General features: G+C 53.2%; 1 protein-coding gene across 1 annotated transcript in view; it reads right to left on the bottom strand.

Annotated features, from left to right (window-relative positions):
* PMP22 (peripheral myelin protein 22) overlaps positions 1-17,450 on the bottom strand; it is a 28,626-nt gene extending 11,176 nt beyond the window's left edge. Inside the window, exons 1-3 of the mRNA XM_049636921.1 lie at positions 17,330-17,450; positions 15,438-15,549; positions 13,956-14,055 (exon numbers count right to left, since the gene is read on the bottom strand). Coding sequence (XP_049492878.1) covers positions 13,956-14,055; positions 15,438-15,515 — 178 coding nt within the window. The 5' untranslated portion in view covers positions 15,516-15,549; positions 17,330-17,450. The remainder of the gene's footprint in view (positions 1-13,955; positions 14,056-15,437; positions 15,550-17,329) is intronic.
* Between the last annotated feature and the right edge of the window lie 9,471 nt (positions 17,451-26,921).

Here is a 26,921-nt window from a genome sequence, read left to right as displayed (position 1 = left end):
GGGCCAAAGAGAGATACTTCCTAGTGAAGAAAGATCCAGTTTACCATAAGGAAATGGCAGTCATAAACCTTTATGCATATAATAACACATCCTGGAAAATGTATAAAGCAAAAGATAATTGGAATACGAGAAGATATTGACAAAGTCACAATCACGGTGAAAGACTCTGGCACACTTCTCTCAGAATAGATAAATCAACTAGCAAAAAACAAAAACAAAAACACAGGAGCAGAGAGATTATTCATAACAGGGCTAACAAATTCAACTTAGTAGATATATAGCAAATTTGCATCCAGATAATAAAGACCGTGAATTATTTTCAAACGCACGAGGAACAGTCTTACACACTCCGTATCAGGCATCAAAAAAATCTCAATAAATTTCAAAGGAAGCAGAAATCATACCGGCACAACTTGAGGCAAACACAAAGTAGAAATTAAAAACAAACTGGCCAAGATAACGTTGGAAATTTAAAAAATGGTATCCGGACAGAGAAATCGAGACAAAAACCAAAACTTTCTTCAGCAAGGATTGCCGCTGTACCACGTGACAAATCTATAGGCGGGTGGCCCAAGCAATACTTAGCATTTAATGGACACCCTTAGAACAATTACTAAACAATAAAAAGAAATGACAAAGAATGAACTTTCAACTCAAGAAATTAGAAAAGGAATAATGAATCTGGAATCAATGGACTCATTACTGAGAAGGGCAGAGATTAATAGAATTTAAAAATGACAAAAATACAATTGATTAAAGAATCATGTTCTTTGGGGAATCCAAAGAACATGGGGAATCCATGTTCTATTGGAATCAATAAGGCAGACAAATTTTACTAAATCACACAGAAGACGTGCTAAAGACACAGAAACATATTATGTCCCCAGACAGAAACACTCAAAGTCATAAAGATGCCGCTTTTCCCCAAAGCAATCTACGAGTTCAATATTATCCTAAATAATATCCCAGCCAGAACGTGACATGTGCTTTAACAACTTATCTAAAGGGCAATAAAGCAACAAGAGCCAAAACATGTTGAACCAAACACAAAAACAACAGGAAAAAACAAAAAGAGACAAACAAAAACAATGAGGCAGAACATCACCTACCAGATATCAAACATATGTATATATGTATATACAACATATATACATGTATTGTTATATATGTATACATAGTATAATTATAACCATAAATTATATAATATATATTTTTATGTTGCTATATTTATATTAGATTACACTATATAGCTTATGCTACAAGCTTATATTATACTTATACTATAAAGTTTTAGCAGCTCAAACAATGTGGTATTAGCCATGAAAGAAAAATAAAACAACAGGACAGAATTAAGACTTTGTGAGTACACCTGTGAATTTAGTATATAATAAACACAACATACAACTCAGTAGGGAAAGGATAGAACAGATACCAAGCGGTGTTGGCCATCCATTTGTCAAAAAACCCAAGTAGATCTCTAGCTCACATCATCCACAAAATTCAATTCCAGAGGCATCAAAAGGGTCAGTGTAGAATTATAAAGCCACGGAGACACGCGATTCACAAAAGAGAAATACGAACAACCAATAAACATATTTGATGGTGCTCAACTTCATTAGCAACCAGGAAAACACAAGTGAAATCCAGAAGGGATGTGATGCCAATGTTTATCTATCACACTGGCTGAAATCAAGACGACTGATAATGTCAACAGAGTGCACGTATGAGAGATACGTCTGTATACCGTTCAGAGGGATGATAATATAATAATTGTTCTGTGCCCAGCAATTTGGCAGAATCCATTTGAATTTTTAAATGTCAGGGTGCCTGGGTGGCTCAGTCGGTTGAGCGTCCGACTCTTGATTCTGGCTCAGGTCATGATCTCACTGTTTGTGGGACTGAGCCCTGCATTGGGCTCTGTGCTGATAATGTGGACCGAGCCTGCTTGGGATTTTCTCTCTCCCCCTCTGTATGCCCCTCCCTGACGCGTGCCCTCTCTCTCTCTCTCTCTCTCTCTCTCTCTAAGTAAATAAATAAACATTTAAAAAAATAATAAAAAAATAAAACTTTAAATGCCAATACCACGACCCCACAGTTTAATCACTACATCCCGGATAAACATTTAAACATAGGCTCCAAGAGAAATGAATAAGGATGCTTGCTGTGGTACCACTCTTCGGAGTGGAAATAAATTAAGGTAAATCCTTGCAATGGAATGTTTTGCAACAGTTAAAAAATCATGAGTTAGAAAATGAATAACCACTGAAAAGCCCTCAAGACAACGAAAAGACTCAGGTGTATACACGACGTGATGTCATTGTGTAAATACACACCAAAACACTATATATGCGCAAATGCGCACGCACAGGTGTGAACGTGTGTGTGTGTGTGTGTGTGTGTGTTCATTGAAAAAAGAGCCAAGGACGTGCCAGATTGATATCAACGATTGCCCCAGGAACTAGAGCTGGAATGGAGAAGAGTTTGTCTTCTGTCAAGGTCTATACTGTTTTGGGGGTGCCTGGGTGGTTCAGTCGGTTAAGCATCCGACTTCAGCTCAGGTCACGATCTCACGGTTCGTGAGTTCGAGCCCCGTGTTGGGCTCTGAGCTGTAGAATTAGCTCAGAATCTGTCAGCAGGTAGCTCACTTCATATCTTGCTCTGTCTCTCTTTTTCTCTCTCTCAAAAATAAATAACCATTAAAGCTATTTTTTAAATGATCTCTATCAGTTGGTTTGTTTTTAATACGGAGAATACTCTCATGTAATCTTTGAATAAACTGAAACTAATTTAAAAGATCACAAGGTAAAGAAAACCTCGCAGGCCCCAATAAGTGAGGATTCCGAAACTCAAAGAATGGCTGGAATCTGGACAGGACCGGTTTTCTACCTGCAAAGAGTAAAGGGACTTCACATTTCTTCAAATGCCATCAAATCAGAAGCCACATGTTGACAGAAGGGAAAAAACAGCGCTGAGCCAGGAGGGAGAAGTTTGCGTTCCAGCCCCAAACAGGCCGGCTGAAGGTTCGAGAGCCTGGTCAGTATTGTTCCAAAGGAAGCCGACGATGTCCTGAGGGGATTCTGAAGTTCACAGGACATTGGTCCAGAGCCAGAATCCTTCATCTGGACTGGACTAGACCCACGGCAGACAGTAATGGAGAACAGGTATCTATGCTCCTGGCATGGCAGGTGTTCGATCCTCTATGAGGATATATGAAGCCTGACCACCCAGTGGTCATTCAGTCCAGTTACAAAGGCCCAGGGGACGGCTCTGTCACCCGCTTCTGCTGACCGCCCCCTTCACTACCACTTGCCATGTTTGGGGCTCTGAATTTTTCTTCTCTAACATGACGTACAATCTCGTAGAGTGGTCGCAAGGATCAAACAAGCTGATATAAAAGATCTGTCAAAAGACGATACAAATAACCCGATTTAAAAAGCCGATGTTGGGGAGCCTGAGTGGCTCAGTCAGTTAAGCGTCTGACTCTTGATCTCCGCTCAGGTCATGATCTCACGGTTTATGAGTTCAAGCCCCATGTCGGGCTTTGTGCTGGCAGCACAGAACCTGCTTAGAATTCTCTCTCCCTCTGTTTCTGCCCCTACCCTACTCATGCTCTTTCTGCCCCCTACTCTACTCACACTCTCTCTGCCCCTACCCTACTCATGCTGTCTCTGGCCCCTCCCCTACTCATGCTCTCTCTGTCCCCACCCTACTCATGCTCTCACTGCCCCCTACTCTGCTCATGCTTTCTCTGCCCCTACCCTACTCATGCTCTCTCTGCCCCTACCCTACTCATGCTGTCTCTGGCCCCTACCCAACTCATGCTCTCTCTCGCTCTCTCTCAAAATAAATATATAAACTTAAAAAAAAAAAAAAGCTGATGTTGAAGATCAGGGTAAGTAAGCATTTACAGACTGTTCCAGAGTTCTGGGGGTACCTCCATCCGGGTGACTCCAGTCATGATAAGGGGGGAGGGACCACAGGGCTCACACCAGCCATTTTATTAGGGGACCAACCAGAACTCCAAAGTATCCTGGAACAACGTTGACATCAATCCAGAATATCTCACTTTCAGCTCAGAGTTCTGCAGACTATTTGTAAAGAGTCAGATGGTCCATATTGTTGGCTTTGCAGGTCACACGTACGGTCTCGGCAGCAACCATCGGGCTCTGCCATCTAGCACCAAATCGGTCTTGGCCAATGTGTACGTTTCATCCGATGAGGACTTACGTACAAAATCAGGGAGCGGTGGGCCAGGTCCGGCCCGCAGCCTCTACGTGGCCAAGCTCTGCTATCGCAAAGCCAATCAGACGTACAGGAAATCATGCTTAGGGTGGAGGGACGTCTGATACAAGGCACAGAGCTATCAATGACGGATCGATGTCAGACAGAAAGCCTGATTTATACGGAGCACGCCTAACATCAGGCCAACAGGCCAAGTGACAGATCCGCACCCCCATCCCGGCCCCAGCGCGGGGACACGCTGTCTCTCAAACTGCAAGTTGAGCCCACGTTGGGCACCCACAGTCTTCCTCACTCGGTGGCTGGCCCCCAAGTGGATACCCGGTAAATCCTGGCAGAACTCTGGCGACAGTGTTTGGGGCAGAGCACAGGGATTTAAAGCCCTAAAAACTCTTTGGAGACCTTGTTCTAATGAGAGTGCCGCATCCAAGAGCTTTTGGACGGGTTTCGGATGTGGGCCGCGGAGGCAGGGCGACCCAGCGTCCCCGGCAGAGAAGGGCAAGCTTGAGTTACTCCGCGATCAAAGCTCGCTTCAAGGTCAGATTCCTGCTGCCGGGGCAGCTAAGCAATGAAGGAAATACATCTGCCCCCGCAGCTGTATTCTTAGCCGGGGCCTGGAGTCCAGTGAGTTACGGGCTCAGAAAGGATGAGGCGCTTTTCAAAGCACCAGATCATCTGGGCCCTTCTGCAGCTTTCATTACCGGCACAGAGTCAGTCCCCTGCCCCTCTCGTCCCCTGCCCCCCCCCCCCCGGGGTCCCTCTCTGAGCGAGGCACAAATGCTTTCTGTTTCCATCGAGAGAACAGGTTTTCTTGGAAGGGAGAGGACAGACAGCTGAGGGAAAGTCAGAGCACACACCGGGGAGGCCGTGAAAGAAACAAAGCCTCCAAGGAAGAAGCCACCAGAGGGGCTAAATCCCAAATGCAAGAGATGCGACAGGCACGTGCACACCTGGGCAGAAGGCTGGGCTGTTTGCAACAGCACGTGACCAACAAGGCCGGGCTCTGCGCCCTCAGACCGCCCCGCCCACGGCCACCACACAAATTGCCATTTTCCTCATTTGTCACTATGAATGCCATTCCAGGAATAGCTGACACGCCGAGGGGCCTCTATCCTGAACAACGTGGCCTTTGCCCTTAAGGCTTCACCCACCCGCTGGAGCACCTGCACGGCCCCCCGCGTGGGTCTATACCCTGGCGGGGGGGGGGGTCTACACCCACACAAGAGGATACAGAACCGCCCAATACGGAATCGTGGGGGCCTGTTAATTAGAGCAAACGAACGAACACGCCCATGTCAAGCAGGTGGAAAGAAACTTCGGGTCAAGGTGTTCCTGCTTAAGCCTCATTAACTGGCTCAGGGGTGGACAGAGGAACCACTCAAACTGGAGTTTGAGACCACAGTTTCATTCTGCTAACGAGACCTTGGGCTCCAAAAGGGAATGTAATATGGCACAGAGGATACCAGCACACACTTAAGGCGGCTTAGGTTTCCTTTGGAAAATGCTCCGGCTGGAAAAGTCTAGAAACTACAGGATCAGGTGAGGCTAGGCTGTGTCCCTCGAAGAATTATTGTGCTCTCTCTCCCTCTCTCTCTTTGTGCCTCTCCCCCTCTCTCAAAATAAATAAATAAATATTAAAAGGAAAAAAAAAAAGAGAATTGTTGTGGGACCACTTACCCACCGGTTGACTAAAAAAACAAAAACAAGGGACTGGTCCCACGGTCAAGTACGTTAAGCTCCCCCCTCGGGTGCTAATTACAACCTACAACGAAACGTTAAAGGCTAAGAGAATTCTTGCCATCAAAGAAGCAGCCCTTAGCTTTTAGTGTTCTCCGATTTTTCCAATGGACTTATCAGAAAAAAAAATTTTTTTTTTTTTTTTTTTTTGGAGCGGACCACTTGGAAATGTTGGGTTTGGCCAGAGAAAATGGCAGCAGGGGGACAGAAAGGCATTGTGCGTGAGCTGCAGTCTCTGATTAGCCAGGAGTGTGTAAGGGGTGAGGGGGATGCCCGGGTTGTTTGCAGGATCTTTGGGTCTGAGAGGCTTTCTCTGCAAAATAATAGCCAGAAGCCCCCTCTCCTTTTGATTCCTAAAGCCTTTTCGAAAAGGCCAAGCATCGTGGCGGTCAAGAGCTAGAACAGAGAGCCCCTACCCCATCAATTGCGGTAATGGCCCTCCGTCACCTAGCACAACGTCCTTCTCTCCCCTGCACGCCTACCGAAATTCTCCCCAACGTCCAAAGCCCAGCTCAAAGGTCACCTCCACTCTGGACACTCCCCCACCATGTCACAATTACACCCGGAATGAGAAGACGCTCTGGGACACGACGTGGTAGCTGCCTTTTCATGCTCACTCTATTCGGCACCCAGGGCACCTGCCCCAGATTCCCAGTTGGTTAGACAAAAGGCAAGATGCCCAGGCTACTGGGTTTTCAACTTTGACACACACGGGGAGGGGTGTGGAGAGGGTCAATGACGTGTTTGAACTCTCTCTCGCGATTTAAATGATCCTACGGCCTTTCTGTAGGTTTAAATTCACGGAAGCTGGACAGGGAAGAGGGAGCACGGTGTGAGCTTCCCCGATTCTCTGCCCGCCCACCTGGCAAGCCCACGCACCGCCCCAGCTCCAGAGGGACAAGGAGAGGCTGGGTGCCTGCCCTCTACAGGCGGTACCTGACGAATCTTCCAGCCCGGCCCTCTGCCGCGAGCTACAGACTTCTCGATCCCAGTGCCTGGCCGCCAATCCCTACTCTCAACCTAACGGCCAGCCTGAGCCCTCGAAACACAAATCGAATCCCGCCCCTCTTCTGCTTAAGATCTTTCAATGGTGTCTCACTTGTCCTTCTCAGTCTGTGGCCGCTGGGGCCCTGGCAATACGGCCCCCCAAGCCCCTCTCCCCCCATCACCTCACTCCCCTTCGTCCAGCCAGCACACTCAGTCACGCCGGACTCCTCCCCGCCTCAGGGTCTGGCCCCCTTGCCATGACCTCCTGGAATATTCTCCCTGTGGTCCTTCACGTGACAGGTCCCTCCGGTCTTGAAGTCGAGAGGGCAAGAAAGAGGCCTTTCCGTAACCAGCCTCCCCCACCGTGGGTGACTTTCGAGGCCACCATCCCGTCTCCTACAGGGTCCTTTCCACCCCCCGCCCTCGTTTATTGTCTATTCTGTGCCTCCCCCAAGGACCCGTGCGCCCCACTAAAACAGAGACGTGGTCTTTCTGGCTCGGTCTGTGGGGCTGGTTTGTGGAACAGCGCCTGGTACACAGGATGCGCTCGGTACGTTCAAAAACTAAATGAAAGGATGCTGCTGTCAGCGCTTGGAAAGTGCAAGAGGTTCTCTTGAAAGGTAGTGAGTTCCCCATCACGGGCAGGATGCGCGCGTGGCGGGCGTACTGGAGTGGGGCCTGAAGTGAGGCGCGGCGGGAGAGGGGCGGACGTGATCTCCCAAGTCCTGCCCAACGCTGGGAGTGCCCGTGCGTGCCCATGATAGATGACACGCTCCGGAGGCTTCTCGCCAGACATCCTTCTCTCGGGCACCGAAAACCCACGCCCACAACCTCGCGCCACAGTACGGCCAGGCCCCGCTCCCCAGACGCAAGAGAGACGCCTTCTCGACCCTGCGGAAATCCTGGGAACGCAACTTAAATTTTTTTTCCAGAAGCGAAGACTGTGAGCGTCAAGGGCCACGTGGCTCAGGCGCGGGTTTGCACACGCATTCGGAATTAACTCCTGGATGCTGGTGGCCGACGGGGAGCTCCGGGGGCTGAAACATCAGCATTACAGCACCACCTCCCCCACCCCGGCCGCTCCCTGTCCCGCCAGGGCCTTGGCAACCCACACGGGCCTGTAAAAGCGAGAGCCATTACTTGGGCAGAGATTTTGTGGGTTGGTCCACGGAGCCACAAAGATTTCAAATTGCAAAACACGACCCCGTAAGGGCAGAGGGCCTCCGGTGTCCTCTAAAATCTGCCCAAGCACCGAGCCGCAGACGAGGAAATGCTCCGATGCCCTCGCCGGAATGACGATGCCACCAGATGGATAGGTCTGGAATCGTCGAAAAGACCCAGAGAACGAGTGCCCCCGAGAGGCTCAGGCTGGGGGGGCCTCGGAGACTGGCGAGGCTTAGATTGTTCTAATTCTCAATGCAAAGCATCCATCGAATGCCGCCCACGAGCTTGACTGGCACGAATTTATTGTGGCCGTCGTTGCTTGGAAGGGAAAGGAAAAGCATCGAGGGCTCATTTTCTTAGCTTGTGATCCTGGCCCCAGCCCACACTCTGGGACAGGAGGCCAGCCCGGGGTCACTGGCAAACGGGGGCACCTGTGTGCGGCGTCCTTCCTTATACACCGGAGGGGACGACGGAGGCTCCGGGGGACAGACTGCAGGAGGGCCTGACTTTTTGCCTTCATGCTTTCGTGTCGAGCATGGGCCCCTTCTTTCAAACTGAACACACACGGGGCACCCGGGTGGCTCAGTCGGTTACGCGTCCGACTCTTGGTTTCGGCTCAGGTCATGTTCTCACGGCCCATGAGTTCGAGCCCCGCGTCGGGCTCTGTGCTGACAGCTCGGAGCCTGGAGCCTGTTTCGGATTCTGTGTCTCCCTCTCTCTCCCTCTGCCCCTCCCCTGCTCATGCCCTGCCTGTCTCTCTCTCTCTCTCTCTCTCTCAAAAAAAATAATAATAAACATCAAAAAAAAAAATTTAGAAATGCATTTATAGGCGCCAAACTGTTTATTAGGCTCTAGAAGGACCAGATAGGCCTGCCCTCTGTCCCTCAATGCTGCCAGGCCCCTTTCCTACACGAGATGGTCCCCTCTGCCTGGAATCGGCCCCAGATGCTCCTGTGGCTGACTCCCGGTCACCCCCAAGGGGTCACGCCCGCACGACGCCTCCCTTCCCTCGTTACACATGACCCTGTTTTCGTTCTCGTTGTAGTTCCCATCCCTGCCCCCAAATTTATTCATGCTTATTGGCTGTTTTGCCCAGTAAAATGCAAGCTTTTGTTCATTCTTACATCCTTGCTGTCTACAACAGTATCTGGTATATGGCAGGCAGCCAGGGAGTAGCCGCACACGAAAAAACAGGGGAAGGGAGAAAGGCAGAGAGGGGGCGGGCCCCAGAGGTGGGAAGTTCATGATCAAGGAACTAAGAGAAGGCAGAAAATTCCAGGAGATGAGGTTTCAAGGGAATGGGTCCATTCAGGTCGATTCCTATGGGATTTAGTAAAGATTTCCATCTGAAGTTTAAGGCCAAGGACGGGCCCTCTGAAAGGCTTGAGATCGAGAGTGACAGGGCCGGCTTTGTATTTTTTTAAAATATCACCCTGGATTGGGTGTGAAAACTGAGTTATAAAGAAATAAGCAAGGTGATGGGTTAGGGGGCAGCCTCAGTGGCTCTGATAAGTCCTGCAGGCGTGGCGACCCGCAAGGAAACAGCCAGCGCCTGGGGGGGTGGGGGGGGGGGGTGGCCAGGCCGAGGAATCAGAAGGAAACACATCCACACGGGCTGCAGATGTTAGCAGCATTCTCTAAAATACTAAGAATTGTCCAAGAGGTAGATTTGGTGGAGGAGAATGGAGACTGACTGGTTCGGGGATGCCCCTGAGACATCCCAGTGGAACTGTCTAGAAGGTGGCTGCATATGCAGATCTGGAAGGTCAGGAGAGGAGGCCAGGCTGGAAGGAAACACAGATCCGAGAGACACGATGAAACGAGGAGACTTAGGGACTGGAGGTGGGGAGAACAAGAGGAAAGTCCAAAGGTCCCACGCTTTCCAATATGGATCTCTGTGAGAACGGCCGGTATGGCTCTTAGAGCCCAGGATACAAGGAGGAGGAAATATTTGAATAATCCTAAAATAACCGGGTTCTGCCCAGAAACTGCCTAGGACCCAGCAGAGCTATGGTAAAGAGTATGACGGGGTACAGAGGGGGGAAAGGTCAAAGCCCCGGAGAGAAGTGTTTCAAGCCAGGCTTACGGGGAGTGCTTGCTGTTAAATTTCTAGGAATCGAGAAGCCGTGCTTCCCACGAGGCCAAGTGACTACATCCTCAGCCTCCTTGGTAACTAGGTGTGGCTGTGTGACTAAGTTCCTGTAAAAGAACACACACAGCAGTGTGAGTGAGGTCTCTCTGGAGACATTTCACGAAAAGGGAAGGGCGCACATTCTCCTCCTCCTTTCTCCGCCCTATCGCTTGAAGCCTGGATGAGATGGCTGGAGCATCAGCAGCCCTTGCGACCATGAGGATGAGGACCACATTCAAGAGAGAGCAAAGGAAAGAGCTAGAAAGTGCCTGGGTCTCTGACAACTTCACGAAAGCGCTGTAGCTCTCTCTTCTCAGGCCGCCGACCTCCCAAGAGAAAGGAAACTGTCTTACGGAAGCCACAGCCACTTGAAGAGGTGCTGTTACATTGCAGTCAATTTTAATCCTCATCCGAATACTAGCCGACAGATCCAACACGTCCCCTGCACTGCTGTCCCCTTGCTGTGGGTCACGTCATTGCCTTGGTAGGGATATCCTCCTCCTTGCCTGTATTTATTTAAATCCTGCCCATCCTCTGGAGGATGGATCAGATTCCACCTCCCACACGAGACTTCCTCCCTTGAACTCTGGCGCTGTCTGCCTGCCCCCACTCCTTGGGCATCTGGCCTACGCTGCCTTCCCAGTGATTCGCCCCCCCACACTTATCTGCTGGCTCCTCAGAGAGGCTCAGGCCCCTCAAGGGCAAGGTCCACCATTTCCAAGTGCTCATATTCCCTGGGCCCGGGGAGGCCGTCAATACAAGGTCATGATGAACAGGTCCCCCCCTAAGGTTCTTCCCGCCCCCCACCTGCAGCCAAGTTAAGGATGGACCCAGAAGGTATGGAAACGAATTCAGAAAATGAGAAGGCAGGTAAGACAGCTAAAACCACTTCTCATAGCAAGAGGTAGCTTGAGGGAAAGATCTAAGACTTCTCCCTCAGTCTATACAACCCAGCTGGTTGACCTCCATGAGGTTCACGCGGCAGGGGGCACCGTTCACACAGAAAACGAGGGGCAGATGTCATGCCCCGGGCCCCGCACGGACCAACACAAGTCCCTTCGGTAAAAGCCAGCCAGTCACGGGGCGCCTGGGTGGCTCAGTCGGTTAAGCGTCCGACTTCGGCTCAGGTCACGATCTCACAGTCTGTGAGTTCGAGCCCCGCGTCGGGCTCTGGGCTGATGGCTCAGAGCCTGGAGCCTGCTTCCGATTCTGTGTCTCCCTCTCTCTCTGCCCCTCCCCAATTCATGCTCTGTCTCTCTCTGTCTCAAAAATAAATAATAAAACGTTAAAAAAAAAAAAAAAAAAAAAAAGCCAGCCAGTCAGGTCAACCGACAGGTTTTCACCTAACGCTCCTGTAACATACTTAGCGATTCGTCGCTCTCGGTAACAAATCACTTTGGAGGACCTCATCCCAGAGGATGTTTGGAACAGCCTGAGCACAAATGCACATCTCAGTTCATTCGTCAAGGCGGTCTAACGTTTGTAACTGCAGATTTTTGCGTCTGTGGTTTGCCTCAGAAACTGTTAGACTCGATCAGCCAAGCACAGGAGGCCCAGAGGATCCCCCGCCCCTGGTCAGAGCTGAAGTGCTAACACAGGCTGACCGGCCGGGGAGCCGTCAGCGGAGATAACAACTACTGGGGAAGCTTCCATGGAAACGTCTAACTTCGAAGAAGCCCAAATCCCTCAAAACATCTGAGAAGGCAGGCTCAGGGGAGAAGGCAGGCTCCCGGGTGGCCCTCGGAAAGCGACCACGTGGACTTGGAACCCACGCGAAAGACCCCAAAGCTGTCGTCAACGGACCCAAGAGGCGAGCTTAGCACATCAGGAGCCAATTGAGAGACGAGAAGGGGCCTGCTGAAAATAACACGAGATGGGCTGCTGGCCGGAGATGACAGCCATTCCCATCCAGGTCAAGTGCAGCACCAGGGGTCAGTAACCGGCCCCGAGGTGAAGGCTGCCCTCCTTCCCATGCACGGCCGGAGCGCAGTCTAGACAGCTGAGCCTCTGCCCCCGTCCGGACCTCAGAGTCCAGGATTTCACGCCAACCCCGAGTGGCATTTGACGCCTGGGGAGGCCTGGGGAAAAACCACTCTCTGGGGCAGCATCACCACTGGTGACCACCAGGTGTCAGTAGTGAGCGGGGGCGCCACCCATCTGGAGTCTTCAGAGCACTTGAGCCAGATCCTGGTGGGGGGGGGGGGGCACCGGATGCTGTGGCTTTGGGGGCAAACAGGGCTATCACCGCATTCTCAGGCATGCACGAGTATTTCATTTCAGTTACTCGGCTGTCAACTCACCATGCAAACGCGCTGCGCCCCGTCTAGGATGTTTTTCATCCAATATCCTTCACGCACTCCGAGAAAAGATTCCGGGCTGCTCACGTCCATGAGGACAGAAGCCTCTCTGTTTTCGCCCCACCCCCCACCCCCGGGAAAGCTTAAACGTAAAGCAGGATTTTCTACTCCTCGCCCGATCCTTCCCCAACAGACACTGCCCCGTAAGTGTTCTAGAAGTTTCTCTTCATACAGAGGTTCGAGATGTGGGTTTGCAATGCTTCAGTGACAGCTTGGGGGTTACTGGGTGCGGAGCCCGCAGGGACACAAAGCTTGTGCACCGTGCAAAAGCCAGAGCGGAGGGCCCCTTCCCTGCCTGCTTTATGGAGCTGGACCCAAACTGGTCTCTGTCAGCAGTTGTAACATCTCCAACGGAAATACTAGATCATGAGTAGCTTCAGCAACAACGGAGGCTGTCCTTGCTCAGTCTTTTAAAACCCGGGATGTCAGGGAAGCTTTGTCAAATCCTACAGCGACTTCCCTCTCCAGGCTGGGGACGTATCCTTTGGAGCACGGGCCCATGCCAAGCCCAGCCCACGATGTCCTCAACACCAAGCACTAGGGTCCCTTTCAGGGTCCACAGTGACACTCAACAGCACCCAGCCACCCCAGAGAAGGCACCCCATTTACCGCTGCCTCTCCATATCCAAAGACGCGGGGGGCCCCTGCGTCTGAGCACTCCTCTGAGTACAGGAAGTGTCTAGCGGGTCCCTCACTGCCAATTATCCCTTAACTGGAATCCAAGTAAGACCCGCTTCAAATATCTCACAAGCAATGATGCCGAGGACAAAGGAGAAACACAGTTCTCCGCACGAAGGGCACTCCTAGGCTCGCGTTTAGCATTTTGCAAATAGCTTCGAGTCGCCATCTTGCCGCAAGGAAACACCCAAAGGTTGGAATGCCAAATGACATCACCACTGAGGCCCACGACCTCGAAAAGCGGTCTTGCCAACGGGGGACCAAAAGCTGGCCCAACTACCCGCTGGGACCGTCACTGAAACAGGAAGTGGCAGGACCTTTCTGGATAGAGATAGCCACCAAAGCAAGGATACCAGTTGGGTCAGGAGACCCAACTGCCTAAGGTCTTGCCATGGTGCCACATTTATGGCTTATCTGTGCCCACATTTCTTTGCTGACAAGAAGCACTGTGCTTTCTAGGGCATCTTTCCGGGGAGAGATCATGTGCAGTGAGAGCCGGGGTCTTAGGTCAGCCAGGGAAACTTCTGCCCTTCTCCTGTCTCGGATTCCCAGTCCCCAATTGCATTCTGCCCCACCCCAGCAACAACTTTTGAGCTGCGTCTTCCAAGAACAAGGGTTTCCAGGTCTGGACTGAGAAATATGGAGCAAAGACCCAGTCTCACCATTTGCTGACGATGAGTAGCAGTGGTGGACGTTTCCAGAAGAAGAGGTGCTACAATTCTGCCAGAGGTCGGTTGCATGTCCATTGCCCACGATCCATTGCTAGAAAGAACCAGACATCTTCGATCAGACAGGGTGGTGAGGGGCGAAGGGAAGGGGAGAGAAAGGGGAAGGGAAGGCAAGAGCGGCCTCATCCGCCTGTCTACCTGGCCTGCCCCTGCCCTGCCCAGGGTGGCCCAGCCAGAGGCCACAGTCACGCTGGGGAAAGGAGAGAGGTGGGGGTCTGGCTCAGACATGGTGTTGGGCAGAGGGCCAGCGTTTCACAAATGAAAAGCACTTTGTGAACAGAAAAGTTCACTCACTCACACACACACACACACACGCACACAAGGTAGTACATGCAGAAGTATGTCCTATAGTAGAAGGAGCCATGAACTCAAGCCAGGACACCTGCATTCAAGCCGGCTCTCCTCACCCCGGATCTCCTGGGTGTCGCTCCCCCAAGCTACTGCCTCTCTGAGCCTGTCTCCTGGCTCCTAATTCCTATCAATCCCACAAGATTAAGAGGTTGTAAAAACGCTTACAAACGATGAAACAATCCACAGATCCCCAACATCACAATCTCTCACTCTGACATACTTCTCAACCTTGGAAACGGACAAGAATATCACGTCTGGGATACGCGCCTTACGTTAAGAAGTTAAAACCACAGTAGGGGCGCCTGGGTGGCTCAGCTGGTTAAGCGTCTGACTTTGGCTCAGGTGGTGATCTCAAGGTTCCTGACTTCCAGCCCCGAGTCGGGGTCTGTGCTGACAGCTCAGAGCCTGGGGCCTGCTTGGGATTCTGTGTCTCCCTCTCTCTCTCTCTCTCTGCCCCTTCCCCACTCACGCTCTGTGTTCATACAGAGGAGGCTTTAGAGTGGAAGGTGCTATGCCCACATCACAAAGCAGACCGGGGGCTGTGAACTCTTTTCCGGAAGAGCCTATTTTAACCTTCCCATTTCCAGCCCTAAAGGGTGTTCCATGACATGTGGAGAAAAACAAACCTTCATAAATACTCCACTTCCTTCCTCAAGGAACCTACGGTGCAAAAAAAAAAAAAAAACAAAAAAAAAACAAACAAACAAAAAAAAAACAACCTTGCAATTTTATCAAATGAAGGTCGGGAAACCCTGAGGTCTCTGCACTGAAATTATTTGGCTGAAATGGAGGCCTGCGCCGCTCACCTAGTCTGGCGATCGCCTCCCTCCTACCCCTGAATCTGCTCGGGTTTTCTCCAAACAACTGAAAGGGGGCAGCCTGCCAGAAACTGCAAAAACGCCCCGGGGGCCGCCCGAGACTTTCACGTCGTTTGCAAATCACGACGCGGCGCGGACCTGGAAGAATCGCCGCCCGGGAGGCCGGAGCCCTGGGCGGTGGGGGGGGGGGGGGGGGGTCCGGGTGCCCCGCCCGCGCCCACCTCCCCGCTGCCCGCCGGGCACTCACGCTGACGATCGTGGAGACGAAGAGCAGCACGAGCACTGCGACGTGGAGGACGATGATGCCCAGCAACAAGAGGAGCATTCTGGCGGCTGGTTGTGCTCAGCGGAGTTCCTGCCTGCCGGGAAAGAGAGCCGAAGCTGGACGTGAGGCCCAACCAACTGGCCCGGGCGAGGGAGGGAGGGAGGGAGGGAGGGAGGGAGGGAGGAGGAGCGCGCGGAGGGAGGGTCCCCGCGCCGGCGGAATGCAGGGGCCTGGCTGCGCGCCCGGCCCGGGTCGCGGCGCCCGCACGCCTCCCGGCGGCCGGCCGAGAGAGGGCAGCAGCCGGCCACAGCATCCCCGCCCGGCAGCCCGCGGGGGGCCCGCCGGCCACACGACACCTCTTGCTTCGGGCACGAGACGCGGGGGTACGCACGTCTAAGTCACCCCGGGAGGAGAGCTCTTCCCAGAATGACCAGCGGAGGCCACGGCACACCTCCACCCACTCGGGGTTGCCTCCGGAGCACAGCCCCACGTGGGGAAGGAGGCAGGAGGAGGAGAGAGCCCCCTTTCCCTACGGGGTGGCGGTTGGGGGTCCGAGCGTGGGCGCCCCGATTTCTGCCGGAGGCCCGGGGACGCCAGCGGCACGCTGCGGGGGAGAGCGCGCTGCGGGGAGCCTGGTTTCCCAGGCCCGGTGCGCTCCGCGTTCCGTTAGTCTCCCAAGTTTCCACCGGGTTCTGCCAGCGCCGGGGAGCCGTCCTGGCCCCGGCTCAGCCTGGCGTCCACACCGGCGGCTCCGGAGAGGAGGCGCAGAGCCGGGGGAGTGTGGGCAGGAAAGAAAGGCCCAGAGAGTGGCGGGACCCCTGCGCTTCCCGCCCACCGCGCGCTTCACACCCCCCCCCGCCCCCGCCCCCGCCCAATCCCCTCCCGCCGCAGCCCCTGCGGGCCGGGCCCTGAGCTCCCGGGCTGGCCTCTCGCCGGTTCTCCCCGGTCCCGGCTGCGCCCCCGGCACGCGGAGCCGAGACACGACCCGGTTCGGCCTCGGCGCGCCGGAACGCGCGCCCAGGAGCCTGCACGGAGGGGGGTGGCGGGGGGGTGGGGTTGGTGGCAGATGTCGGGTGGGAAGGAGAGGCGGAGGGTGGAGGGCTGAGTCCCAGGAGAACCGCAACCCGCCAGAGCCGGCAGGACATCTTCCCCCACGCAGCTATGTGGTCCTAGCCCCTCGTTTTACAGCTCTTGGGGGGAAATGGAGACTGGGGTGACCCGTTAGAGGGTACTATGGCTGTGGAAGCCCAGCTGCATTAGGGGGCACCGTCTCAGCACAGGGTCTTGAGCCAGGGGAGACCACGTTTCAATAGCTCCGTTTTAAAAGTCCCCAATACCAGGCCCCTCCGCTGCTCTCCCTAAGCAACACAGTCCAAGGAACCCTTGGAATGTACGGGAAGAAATGAGCACGGCTTTCGGATTGTCTCCCAGACGGTTTAAATTAAATCCAACGGCTCCTAGAGCCGGGAGGGACAAGAGAAGGATAATCGGGTATAGGGCTAGAAATGGGGGGACCACGGGGGGCCAGCAGCCCCATCTCCGGGGTCCACCGCAGGGACTGCTTTGCCAATGAGTCCCCAAGTAGGCGCGTCTCCAGCGAGACCCAAAGGGCTCAGCCCTTGCCGCATATCCCCACACCGCCACCCGCGCCCCTTACGATTTAGGGACCGTAAGGCAAGGCCACACGGTGTCCCTACAAGCCCCGCAAGAACCAGACGAGCCAGACGGTGGTCCGCCTGTCCGAGCTCGGAAAGACAGCTCGCGGGCCTGGCCAGCCCAGTGCCCGCGCCTGCTCCGCGCTTTCTGGCACCATCGACGGAAGATGCCCACGTTTCTCCTCCGTCTCCTCCACTTGTCCCTACCAAAGCACTTACAGCCCAAAGGGATAGTTGTCCCCGTTCCTCCAAGTGGCCTCCGGCACAAACTCGGCGCGGCTGGCTCGGCGGCTGGCGTCCCCGAAGACAGCTGCGCTGCGGGGCTGCGCGCGCGAAGCGAGGGGCCAGAGGGAGACTCCCGGCGTTCCCCTTTAACGGGAACAACGCCCTGTCTGCGTCGCTGCAGTAGGGTGTGTCCCTGGGTCAGCGTGTGCAGGGGGGCGGGACTCGGGGGAGGAGAGAGGGCAGGAGGGAGGGAGGGCGGGAGACAGTTACTCGGCCTTCAATCCGCCTCGGGAGAAAGTCGATCACTGCAAAACCGCTGGGACTTTTACTCGCTACTAGCCGGCGGCTGAGCTTTCTCACCTCCGCTTCCTCTGGCTCCCCGAGCTCCTGGAGACCAAGTGTCGGCCAATAAACTGGCCCTTCTGCCCCCTCGGCCACGTGGGAAAAGCCCTCCCGAGGTCGCCCCCGCCGGGGCGCACGCACGTGCACTGCGCCCACGCGGGGACCGAGGCCGGATTCCTCTCCTCCGGGGAGGGGGGAGCCGGCACTTAAGCTCAGGAAGACGGCCCTCACCTCTCGGGTCCTGGCGCGCCTGGCCTGCCCTGGCATTTGTGCTGGCCACACCTGCACCGCGCCCTCCCGCGCTGTCCGTGTCTGCGCCCAGGCCGCGTGCCGGCTCCCTAGGACTCAAGGGACCCACTTTGCGGGCCCCGCTTGGGTGACAATTAGCAGGAGGAGGGAGAGTTCCGCCGACTACAGCACAGCGCGCCCGGCGGAAGGGGGTCTGGCTCCTGCTAGCCCGGACCACAGCCGGGTATGCTTCAGGCGAAGTTCGCCTGGCCCGGCTCCCAGCCTCCGCTGGCGTCCCCAGGCCATTGGGTGGGGAGTTGGCCATCGAGGTGGGGGAAGATCAGCCAGGGAAATCCGCTGATTCATAGTCGCCTGAAAGTGGTTCGCCCGGCGTCACAGGGACGGAGAGGCTAGCCCTCCTGGGAGTGGCGCAGGTGGGCCCCAATACGACTCTCCATGGGCGAGTGGGCTCGCAAGCCCAGAGCCTTAATGTGGATTTTAAATGTCTTTACTTACTAATGCAACAATTCACACACACCCGGACTGCTAGTGTCCGGTCATAAAACCTCATCATTCCAACTGATTCAGACAACTCCATACTATTTTACTATTTGAAACCAGCTGTTTAGGGGCGCCTGGGTGACTCAGAAGGGTTAAGCATCGGACTCTTGACTTGGGTTGAGGTCATGATCTCTGGGTTCCGAGTTTGCCTCTCCTGGGGCTGACAGCGCAGAGCCTACGTCGGATTCTCTCTCTCTGTCTGCGCCTCCCCCACTCATGCTCTCTGTCTCTCTCTCAAAAAATAAACAAAAATAAATTTTTAAAAAGTACCTGCTTATGGTAGCTGATTGCATATTCTTGTCTTTAAGTCAAAATACATTATCTGAAATACTCTTCAAACCACGGTCTTTTAAAAACTCTTATATTAGCCAATTAAAAAGACGACATATGAAAGTTTGGCTCAATGCACATTATATGACAGGTGCACACATGGTCTGGGAGAGGCGGAGCGGGGCAACGCTTAGGCACGCTGGCTCTGGGCTCAGACAAAGCTGACTACTCAGAGTCGTGAATTGGGGCAAATACCTGAAGTTCCACGAGCTTCCATTTTTGCATCTACAAGCAGGACTGACAATGCCTACGTTAGAGGTGGCGAGTAGGGGGGGACAAGGTGTGCGAGGCAGTTTGCATAGTGTCCTGAACGTAATAGGGACCAGGACCCAGTAAACTGTCACCATGGTTACCGTTATATCACATTTTGCCCTCACATCAAGCAAGGCTGAGCCCCCACCCCATCCCACCCCACCCCACCCCCGCCAGCCCACCCCGTGAGCTAAAATAGCTTATGCCAATAGCATAACCAACCACAGGAATGACAGTGTGTTCTCTCCTCCTGGGTCATTTTATAGGTCAGGTATGCCCCAGGAACTATGGCCTCTCTTTATGCCATTCAGACTTTTATTTTACTTATTCCACCAGCCCTGATGTGGACACTATGTACCCAGTACTGTTCTAAGCACTTTCCAGATAATTAGCGTATTTAACTCAGGATTTTCTTTCTCTTCCTTTTCTTTTTTTCTTTTCCCAAGTGACCTTTTTACCGAAGCGTATGCATCTAGAAAAGAACACACGTCGTAAGCGACAGCCTGCCTCTTCCTCTTCCCAAGATTTTAGTCCCTAAGCGGGTGACACCACGCTGTGAGCTTTGGAACCCATGAGCTTGAACCCTTTTTTGCTCCTCCTTTACTGCCTCTCGCCTGTCTCCTGCCTGCTCGGCTCCCAAGGTGGAAGACGAAACACCACCCCCGGCAGTGTCCACCAGGCTTGGCCACACCCAGGGCCAGGCTAGGGCTTGACTACCGGTGGACGCTTCTCCTTAACCTGCTTCCCAACCCAAGGTCCCCTGCCAGCCAGCTGTGTGTGCAGAACTCCGTCCCATCAGGAAAAAAAAGCATCGGGTCCCCTTTCTCCCTTCAAATCTGGACGTGCTGGGGTTTCCAGACGCTCTCAGATAGAGCCTCTCCCCTCCCCAGCCAGAGTATATACCCAGCTTCTAAAGGAGGAGTTGAAAACCCTCTGACTGTCGGTCATCTGCAACACAAAAGCCCTGTCTCCCTGCAGCCCTTCCCATTTGTGATTTGCAGGGGGTGGGGGACTGGGCAGTTCTCGGAGAAGCACAAGCTTCCACTCTGCAGAGGGACAGTGTGCCAAGAAAACTCACCGGGCCGAATGGTGTAACCCCTTCCTCCACGAGGATTTCTCCGCTCCAAACACGAGGGATGCCAAGGCGGGGCCCTCCCCACAGGGCAGCCGAGAGACCAGCAGCTGGCAGGTTGTAAGCCCCACTGCTTCCAACCAGGCTCCCCGAGATGTTCCCCCGGGGGTGCTCCGTGTAACTGAAGCCAGGCCAGGCGTCTTTCCAGTTTATTCAGGGGCTGGTCCAATGCTGGGATATGTCATGGTGGCCTGAGAGCTTCTCAGCCTCTTCTGCTTAAAGAGACAGCGCCCAGCTTGGTCTACAGTGATCCCCAGAGGCCCTGCTCTTTTCCTCCGAGGAGGAAACGCGCCAGTGTGGGGTGTCCTATGTGTTAATTGCAGATAAGTTTCTTTTTTCCTTTTGTAAATCAGTATCATCATTTGAAAGAGCGCAGGCATCCTGCGGATGATGTTGACCTCCGTGAGATCATTCGGTCCAAGTCAACAAGACTCGATTGAAGGCATTCGAACCATCAATAGATAGGAACAATAGGCTGGGAGGACAGTTGCAAAGTTATGGAGCGTTGGACCAAGGAGGCCACCAGTTTCTTCAGGCTCTTTGCATTATATGCGTCCTCCAGTCTCCTGGGTGGAAGTCCCAAGACAAGGGCACTTAGTTTTATTGAAGGAGTCTCCTGAAATTCTGGCAGTTTCCCCACCTCTTAGGACAGGGATGCCAATCCGTAGTGCCCTGTAGAGTCTGGGGAAGTCTCTCTTGGCCGCAAACACCTTATGTTTTGTCGGGCTCCACAGTCGGGAGGGGGGTCCCAGAGGCCCACTGCCCGTTCTGCCATCAGCCAGGATGTTTCCGGGCGCAGTGAAACAGTGTAACCCGGCCTGGCCTCGGGTCTCCTTAGCTCCGACTGCTCATTAAAATTACGGACAGCTTTGCACGCAGCCTGGCCTGGGCCCGTGTGCGAGAGTAGCTGACTCAGTGGTCCGGGCTGGGGCTCGGGTGTGGGTAACAGACGGTCAGAAGGCATTGGACGGTCACTTGTTTCTGCCTCGCTGCCTTCGGTCACGGTGCCCAAAATGGAAGTAATGCCCAGTGAGGGCTGTAGTGCCAGACAGGTTATGCTTCAGAGCCTTGCCAGGTAATAGAGGGGCATAGGTGTATATTTGGTGTGCGTGAGAGAGAGAGACAGAGAGAAGAGAAAGAGAGAGGAGCTCCCTCAATCCTCCCCTGACTTAGGGCGTGAGGGAGGGCCCAGCGAGCAACGTTTTCAGCTTCCCCAGACAACCCCCCCTGCCTTGATGTCCCCAAGATCCTGCTTGAAGGTTGCGGCTGGCCCTCAGGCCGGAAAGCCTGAAGACGTCTGAGAGCCTTTCTGCCCAAGGGCTACGAATTCAGAGGAAGAAAGGGTGGGGTGGGGCAGGGTGCAGGTGGGAAGCAGGGAGTTTGCTTCTGGCTGGATAGTGCCAATCTGATCAGCCCTCCATCCTTCCAAGAGCTCCTTGTCCCAGGACCTGCTGTCTTGGCCCCGTGTGTCCTTCGATCCCCGCCCCCCCATCTCCTGCAACCAAGCCCTAAAAACCAGCGGGCTTTGGCTGAGCCCTCTTTGATGAGCTCCTCGAAGCTTCCAGCCCCCAGAGCTGGTCCCTGCTGTGTTCCAGCAGCCCATCCATCAGGCCCTCGCACCCCTGTGTCTACCCACCTGGGCCAGGCTCTCTGCCTCCTCCTGGGCCCCCTCTCTCCTCACTCTGGTGTCCCCCCTCAGCCAAAAGAAACCCCAGCCTCTCTGTTTTGAGCTGTGTGTCCTGAGAGACATGGAGACTATCCCCTAGGGTCCCTTGAACTGCCGGGCACCGTTCTGAACATTCCATGTGATTATTAATCTTTACAACAACCTTATGAAATAGGTGCCCCATCACCCTTTTTTCATAGGAGGGGAAACCGAGGCCCGGCAAGACACTGAGTGGCTTTCTCCAGACACCCCACGAGAACATGACAAAGGCCATGTACGAACCAGGCATGGATCCTGATACGGTATACCTATCGTTACAGCCACTTTTCTTTTTCCCGTTAAAAAGGCAAGAAAGGGGGCACCTGGGTGGCTGAGTCAGCTGAGTGTCTGACTTGAGCTCAGGTCATGATCTCGCGGTTTGTGAGATCGAGCCCCGTGTCGGGCTCCGTGCTGACAGCTCGGAGCCTGGAGCCTGCTTCTCTCTCTCTCACTCTCTCTCTCTCAAAAATAAATAAACATTAAAAACTTATTTTTAAAAAGGCGAGAAAATATCCCAAAGCCTCCACTGTTTCCGCTAGTCCTGTGAGCTCCCCTTTGAAGGTCCTGCCTTGTTGTGCCAACCAGGCCTCCGGGTCGCACACCCATCCAGCCCTGTGCCGGGTGGATCTTGCAGGTGTGACAGTTTGATTTCCTAAGACCATCGGTATTGTCCACGGGGAGTGGGATCTCGGCAGCCCCTAGAGGTGGAACACAGCCCGTCCTTCCTTTTCCTGCATTTAGAGCGGCTGCCCTGCCGTTGCATATAGCGTCTCGTTCAACAGGGAGGGACCAGGACCGCCTTCCTCGCGGAGCGGTCAGGGCTCGGGGCATTTGCAGCGTGTCCCCCGGCCACGGGCGAGTACAGAGTTCCTCCGCTTTCCAGACCTGTGATTTTTCCATTATGTGGACGCCCCTCCCCCACAAGTGAAAACCAGAGGTGAGTCTTAATCGGGCACTGGTCCTGTTGATGAAGCTGTCGTCAGAGTGTCTGTCTCGCCAGGCACTGACTGGGTCGATATCTGGGGAGTGTTTACATGACAGATGAAGCCTTTCCTGTTTCGGTGCAGCCAGCAGCCTGTGTGGGCGTTCTTGGCCATGGCTGGACACATCTGGTCGGAAAAGGTCCTCCAAAGTGAGGTTACTGCCTCATCAAGACTCAACTGACTCTTTTGAGCAGCTTAGTGTTAAAAGCTCCAGCACGGCGGTGGCGGGGGGGGGGGGGGGAGGCAGAGGGGAAGGAAGGAAAGCAAGGAGGGAAGGAGGGACGGAGGAAAAAAGAAATGGAAGGACCCTCTTTGACTTCCCTGAGCGGATCTCTGTAAACAGACATGTTTGGAATTTGTGGCAAATCCAAGCCCCCAGAAGACGTTCTCTACGAACCGCAGGAACAGGTAGAAGCAGCCTGAACACACATCACACACACACACACACACACACACACACACACTCAAGCTGGCACAGGGCTGTTCCCTAAATTACCTCTTTAAAAGTTACAAATGTACCATCTCCAGCGCCTTCACCTGGGGGAGCGTGAAAGCACAGAGCGATCGTGTTGTGCCATTGGAACGATGCAAAGTACAAGGGGTTCTTTGTCCCCGGATGCTTGTTGCTTAGGAAAGCCAGATTCCACTGATGCCAAAGGAAGGCGAGGAAGTGGGCTTTTCTGACACGTCGCGAGCCAGCAGAGAAAGGATCCGGGAGCCACTGAAGCAGGAGAGGGTCCGAAAGTGATTTGGGCTGGAGATGAAAAACTCTGAAACTTTTCTAAGGCTCTCCCTCCTCGGGGATGTTTTTCTGCTCCCGGAGGGAGAGAGGCCCCCGGAAGGTGGGGAGGGTGATGGATCTTGCCACCCAGCAATGGCTAGAACAGGCGGGAATGAACGGATCTTCTGGGCCCCTCAGTCCAGGCAGGACAATGCCAAGGATGGCAGCCTGGGCTTCATGTCAGAGGTTGTCCTTTTGGAAGAAGGTGGACAGAGGGGCGCCTGGGTGGCTCAGTCGGTTGAGCGTCCGACTTCAGCTCAGGTCACGATCTCGTGGTCTGTGAGTTCGAGCCCCGCATCGGGCTCTGGGCTGATGGCTCGGAGCCTGGAGCCTGCTTCCGATTCTGTGTCTCCCTCTCTCTCTGACCCTCCCCCGTTCATGCTCTGTCTCTCTCTGTCTCAAAAATAAATAAATGTTAAAAAAAAAAAAATTAAAAAAAAAAAAAAAAAGAAGGTGGACAGAAAGGTCTGTGATAAGCCAAGGCAATGGGTGATTCAGGTAGAGGAGGCCACACCGAGCCGGGGGGTGGGGGGTGAGGGGCATCACTCTCCCGCAAGAAGAGCGAGGTGTGCACAAGCCATCCTGGAAGGCAAGCCGAGTGAACAAGTCCCAGGGTGCATCGAGGTATGGCGTCTCTGAGCTGCAGGCACTTGCACTAAAAATGAACTTGGGCACAGACGTTTTCTTCATCTCGGAGTCCCTGAACCACATATCAAGTGTGAAACCTCGGCTCAAGCCAGAGAAGTTCACGGGCAAAGGTCAAATCCCTTTGTGAGGTTCAAGGCGGTTCAAGTACGTCTGCTCTTGGTTGTTAAAGGCCAGCGAATATCTATCCAGGGGATTTCAGTGGTAAGCCTGGGTTTCGTGCGGCAATTACCTTAGCATTCTGGTCCAGAAATTAAAATCCTAGAACCGTATCTTACAACAGGGACGGATATGCAAAAATGTGGCTGTGACAGCTCTTTTTACGATGAAGGAAAATGTGAACATCCCGAATCTTAAGCAATGGGGAGAAATTTGGGTGCGGTCATTAGACGAAATATTATGTAGATACTAAAACTAATGGGGAGAGGCCGCCTGGGTGGCTCAGTCAGTTAAGCATCTGACTCTTGATTTCAGCTCAGGTCATGATGGCACGGTTCGTGGGATCGAGCCCCGCATCGGGCTCCGCACTGGGGGCGTGGCACCTGCTTGGGATGGTCTCTCTCTGCCCCTCTGCTCTTCCCCTGCTAGTGCAGTCTCGCTTTCTCTCTCTCTCTCTCTCTCTCTCTCTCTCTCAAAATAAATAAATAAACATTAAAAAAAATAATGCTGAGGAAGGGTATTTAATGAAATGAGGAAAAGTCAACAATGCATGCTTAGTGGAGGGAAAAGTTACAAAGTGCTATACTTATAATTTTGGGGGGAGCTTGCTTCCCGGGGCGCTGTGCTAACCCTCTCATTTAATTCCTACAACAATCCCTGGGGCACCGAGAGATTAATATAGTGCCAAGGGCACACAGCTGGCAAAAGGTAGAGCCAAAGTGTCAACTTGGCCATTCCGAAGACAAGGCCCTGTCTTCTCAACCTCTAGAGGCCAACAGACGTATACCTTCAGACGTATCCCCAGTTGCACGGCGACAAAAACGAAAGCCATATCTGCAAGACTGCGGAGTTTGGAGAGCGGAGCGCAACACGATGTTTCCAAGTTCAACATAAAATGGGAAAAACACATTTGCGTGGAACGGAACGTACCGCCGGGCGAGTCGTGGTTGATTATCACACGTCTCAGTCTTGTGCCTCCATCAGACGAATCTGTGACATTCTGGCTTAGACGGAGGAGGTGGGCACTGGGCCCACCCCAGGGAGGGGTCACGTGGCCCAGAGCCACGGGCAAAGTCTGGCTTCATCTCTTGTACTGTCCCCAAATGGAGTCACACACCCAGACACAGGGGTAGCAGGTCAGTGTTGAATTAAGTGGCACATCTTACGGTGATATCGATTGCACATCTTACAATGTCGACGGTGAAATGTAAGCATTTATGCGGACCGTGAGTTTGGCGACCTTATTTGGTACTTATGTAAATACATCAGGAGACTCAGGAATTCAAAACAAAAGAAAAAAAAGGAAGTGTCCTGCAACCATGAATGAGCCAACCGTCCATTGGTCTAGTTACGAGACTTTGAATCTGAGAATTTGTATGACTCACAGCACAAACATGGTCAGATGTACATCGGATGAGTGAAAGTGCACTGACCAGTTATGGTCCATTATCCAAGGGGGAGAGTCTTACACGGTTGTCAATGGTCTGTCACTCACCACGTTGTCTTCTCTTCCTCTCTTGCTCTCTCTCTCTTTTCATGCCTCATTCATCCCTCATGGTGTGCAACCATAATGAAATCAAGATACGATTACTATCTGAATTTCACCACCTCGTGAATTCCTCAACCTTTGGGAGATCTCAGGACCCTTTTGAATGTCCTTCCCAGCAAGGTATTTTCAAGAGACTTCCTGGGCGGGGGGGCCTACTTGACACAGTCTTGTGCCTCACTCCTATATGATCTTGGATCCCTGAACACACAACTCTGTCTTGGGACCCTTTAGGCAGGGACCGGATTACGAAGCCTTTTTTAAATTTACTAGACCACACAATTTTTGTGCCCAGATTCTCTCCAAGAGGTAGGTTCCCTGGAACCTTTCCTTGGAACACTGGGCCATGTGACTTCTCCAGCTCTGACATTCTTTCTGGTCTTTACCAATGAGGGAAAAATGGAAGAAATGGCATTCCTTCAAACTGACTATAGATATTTCAGGAAAGGAAGAGACCAATTTGAAGACAGGAGCCTTCAGCGAAGGACTCCAGGCCAGCTAACTTTCCCCCAGCAGGGAAGAGAAAACATCCACGGAGGCCGACCAAGAGATTCATCAGTGTGATCCCGAGTAAGGAATTGGGTGGACGTCCTCTGAGGTCATGCCGTGCCACGTCACTCCCAGTGGCCATTCAGGACCTCCCTTGACACTTGTTTATTCTTCTATTGGAGAAGACCACGTTGTTTCAACATCGGGCGGTGGCCTCATCATGGTCTTTGGAAGAACACCGCGGAACCCAGTTATGGTGTTATATGAGCCTCCCAAAGGTGGCTTTCTCACTGCAGACTGAGACCTGTTTGCCCAAAAGACTGCTGTGTCTAATTCAAACTTTTGCACATCAGATTATTTTTTAAAAATAACCCCAAAGAGCAGATTCTTATCCATCTAGAACCTGTCTGCTTTGCATACCCCATGCGACCAT

This window comes from Panthera uncia, chromosome E1 (assembly GCF_023721935.1).
Source record: "Panthera uncia isolate 11264 chromosome E1, Puncia_PCG_1.0, whole genome shotgun sequence".
Taxonomy (NCBI): domain Eukaryota; kingdom Metazoa; phylum Chordata; class Mammalia; order Carnivora; family Felidae; genus Panthera; species Panthera uncia.
This window is presented reverse-complemented; position numbering and strand designations above follow the sequence as displayed.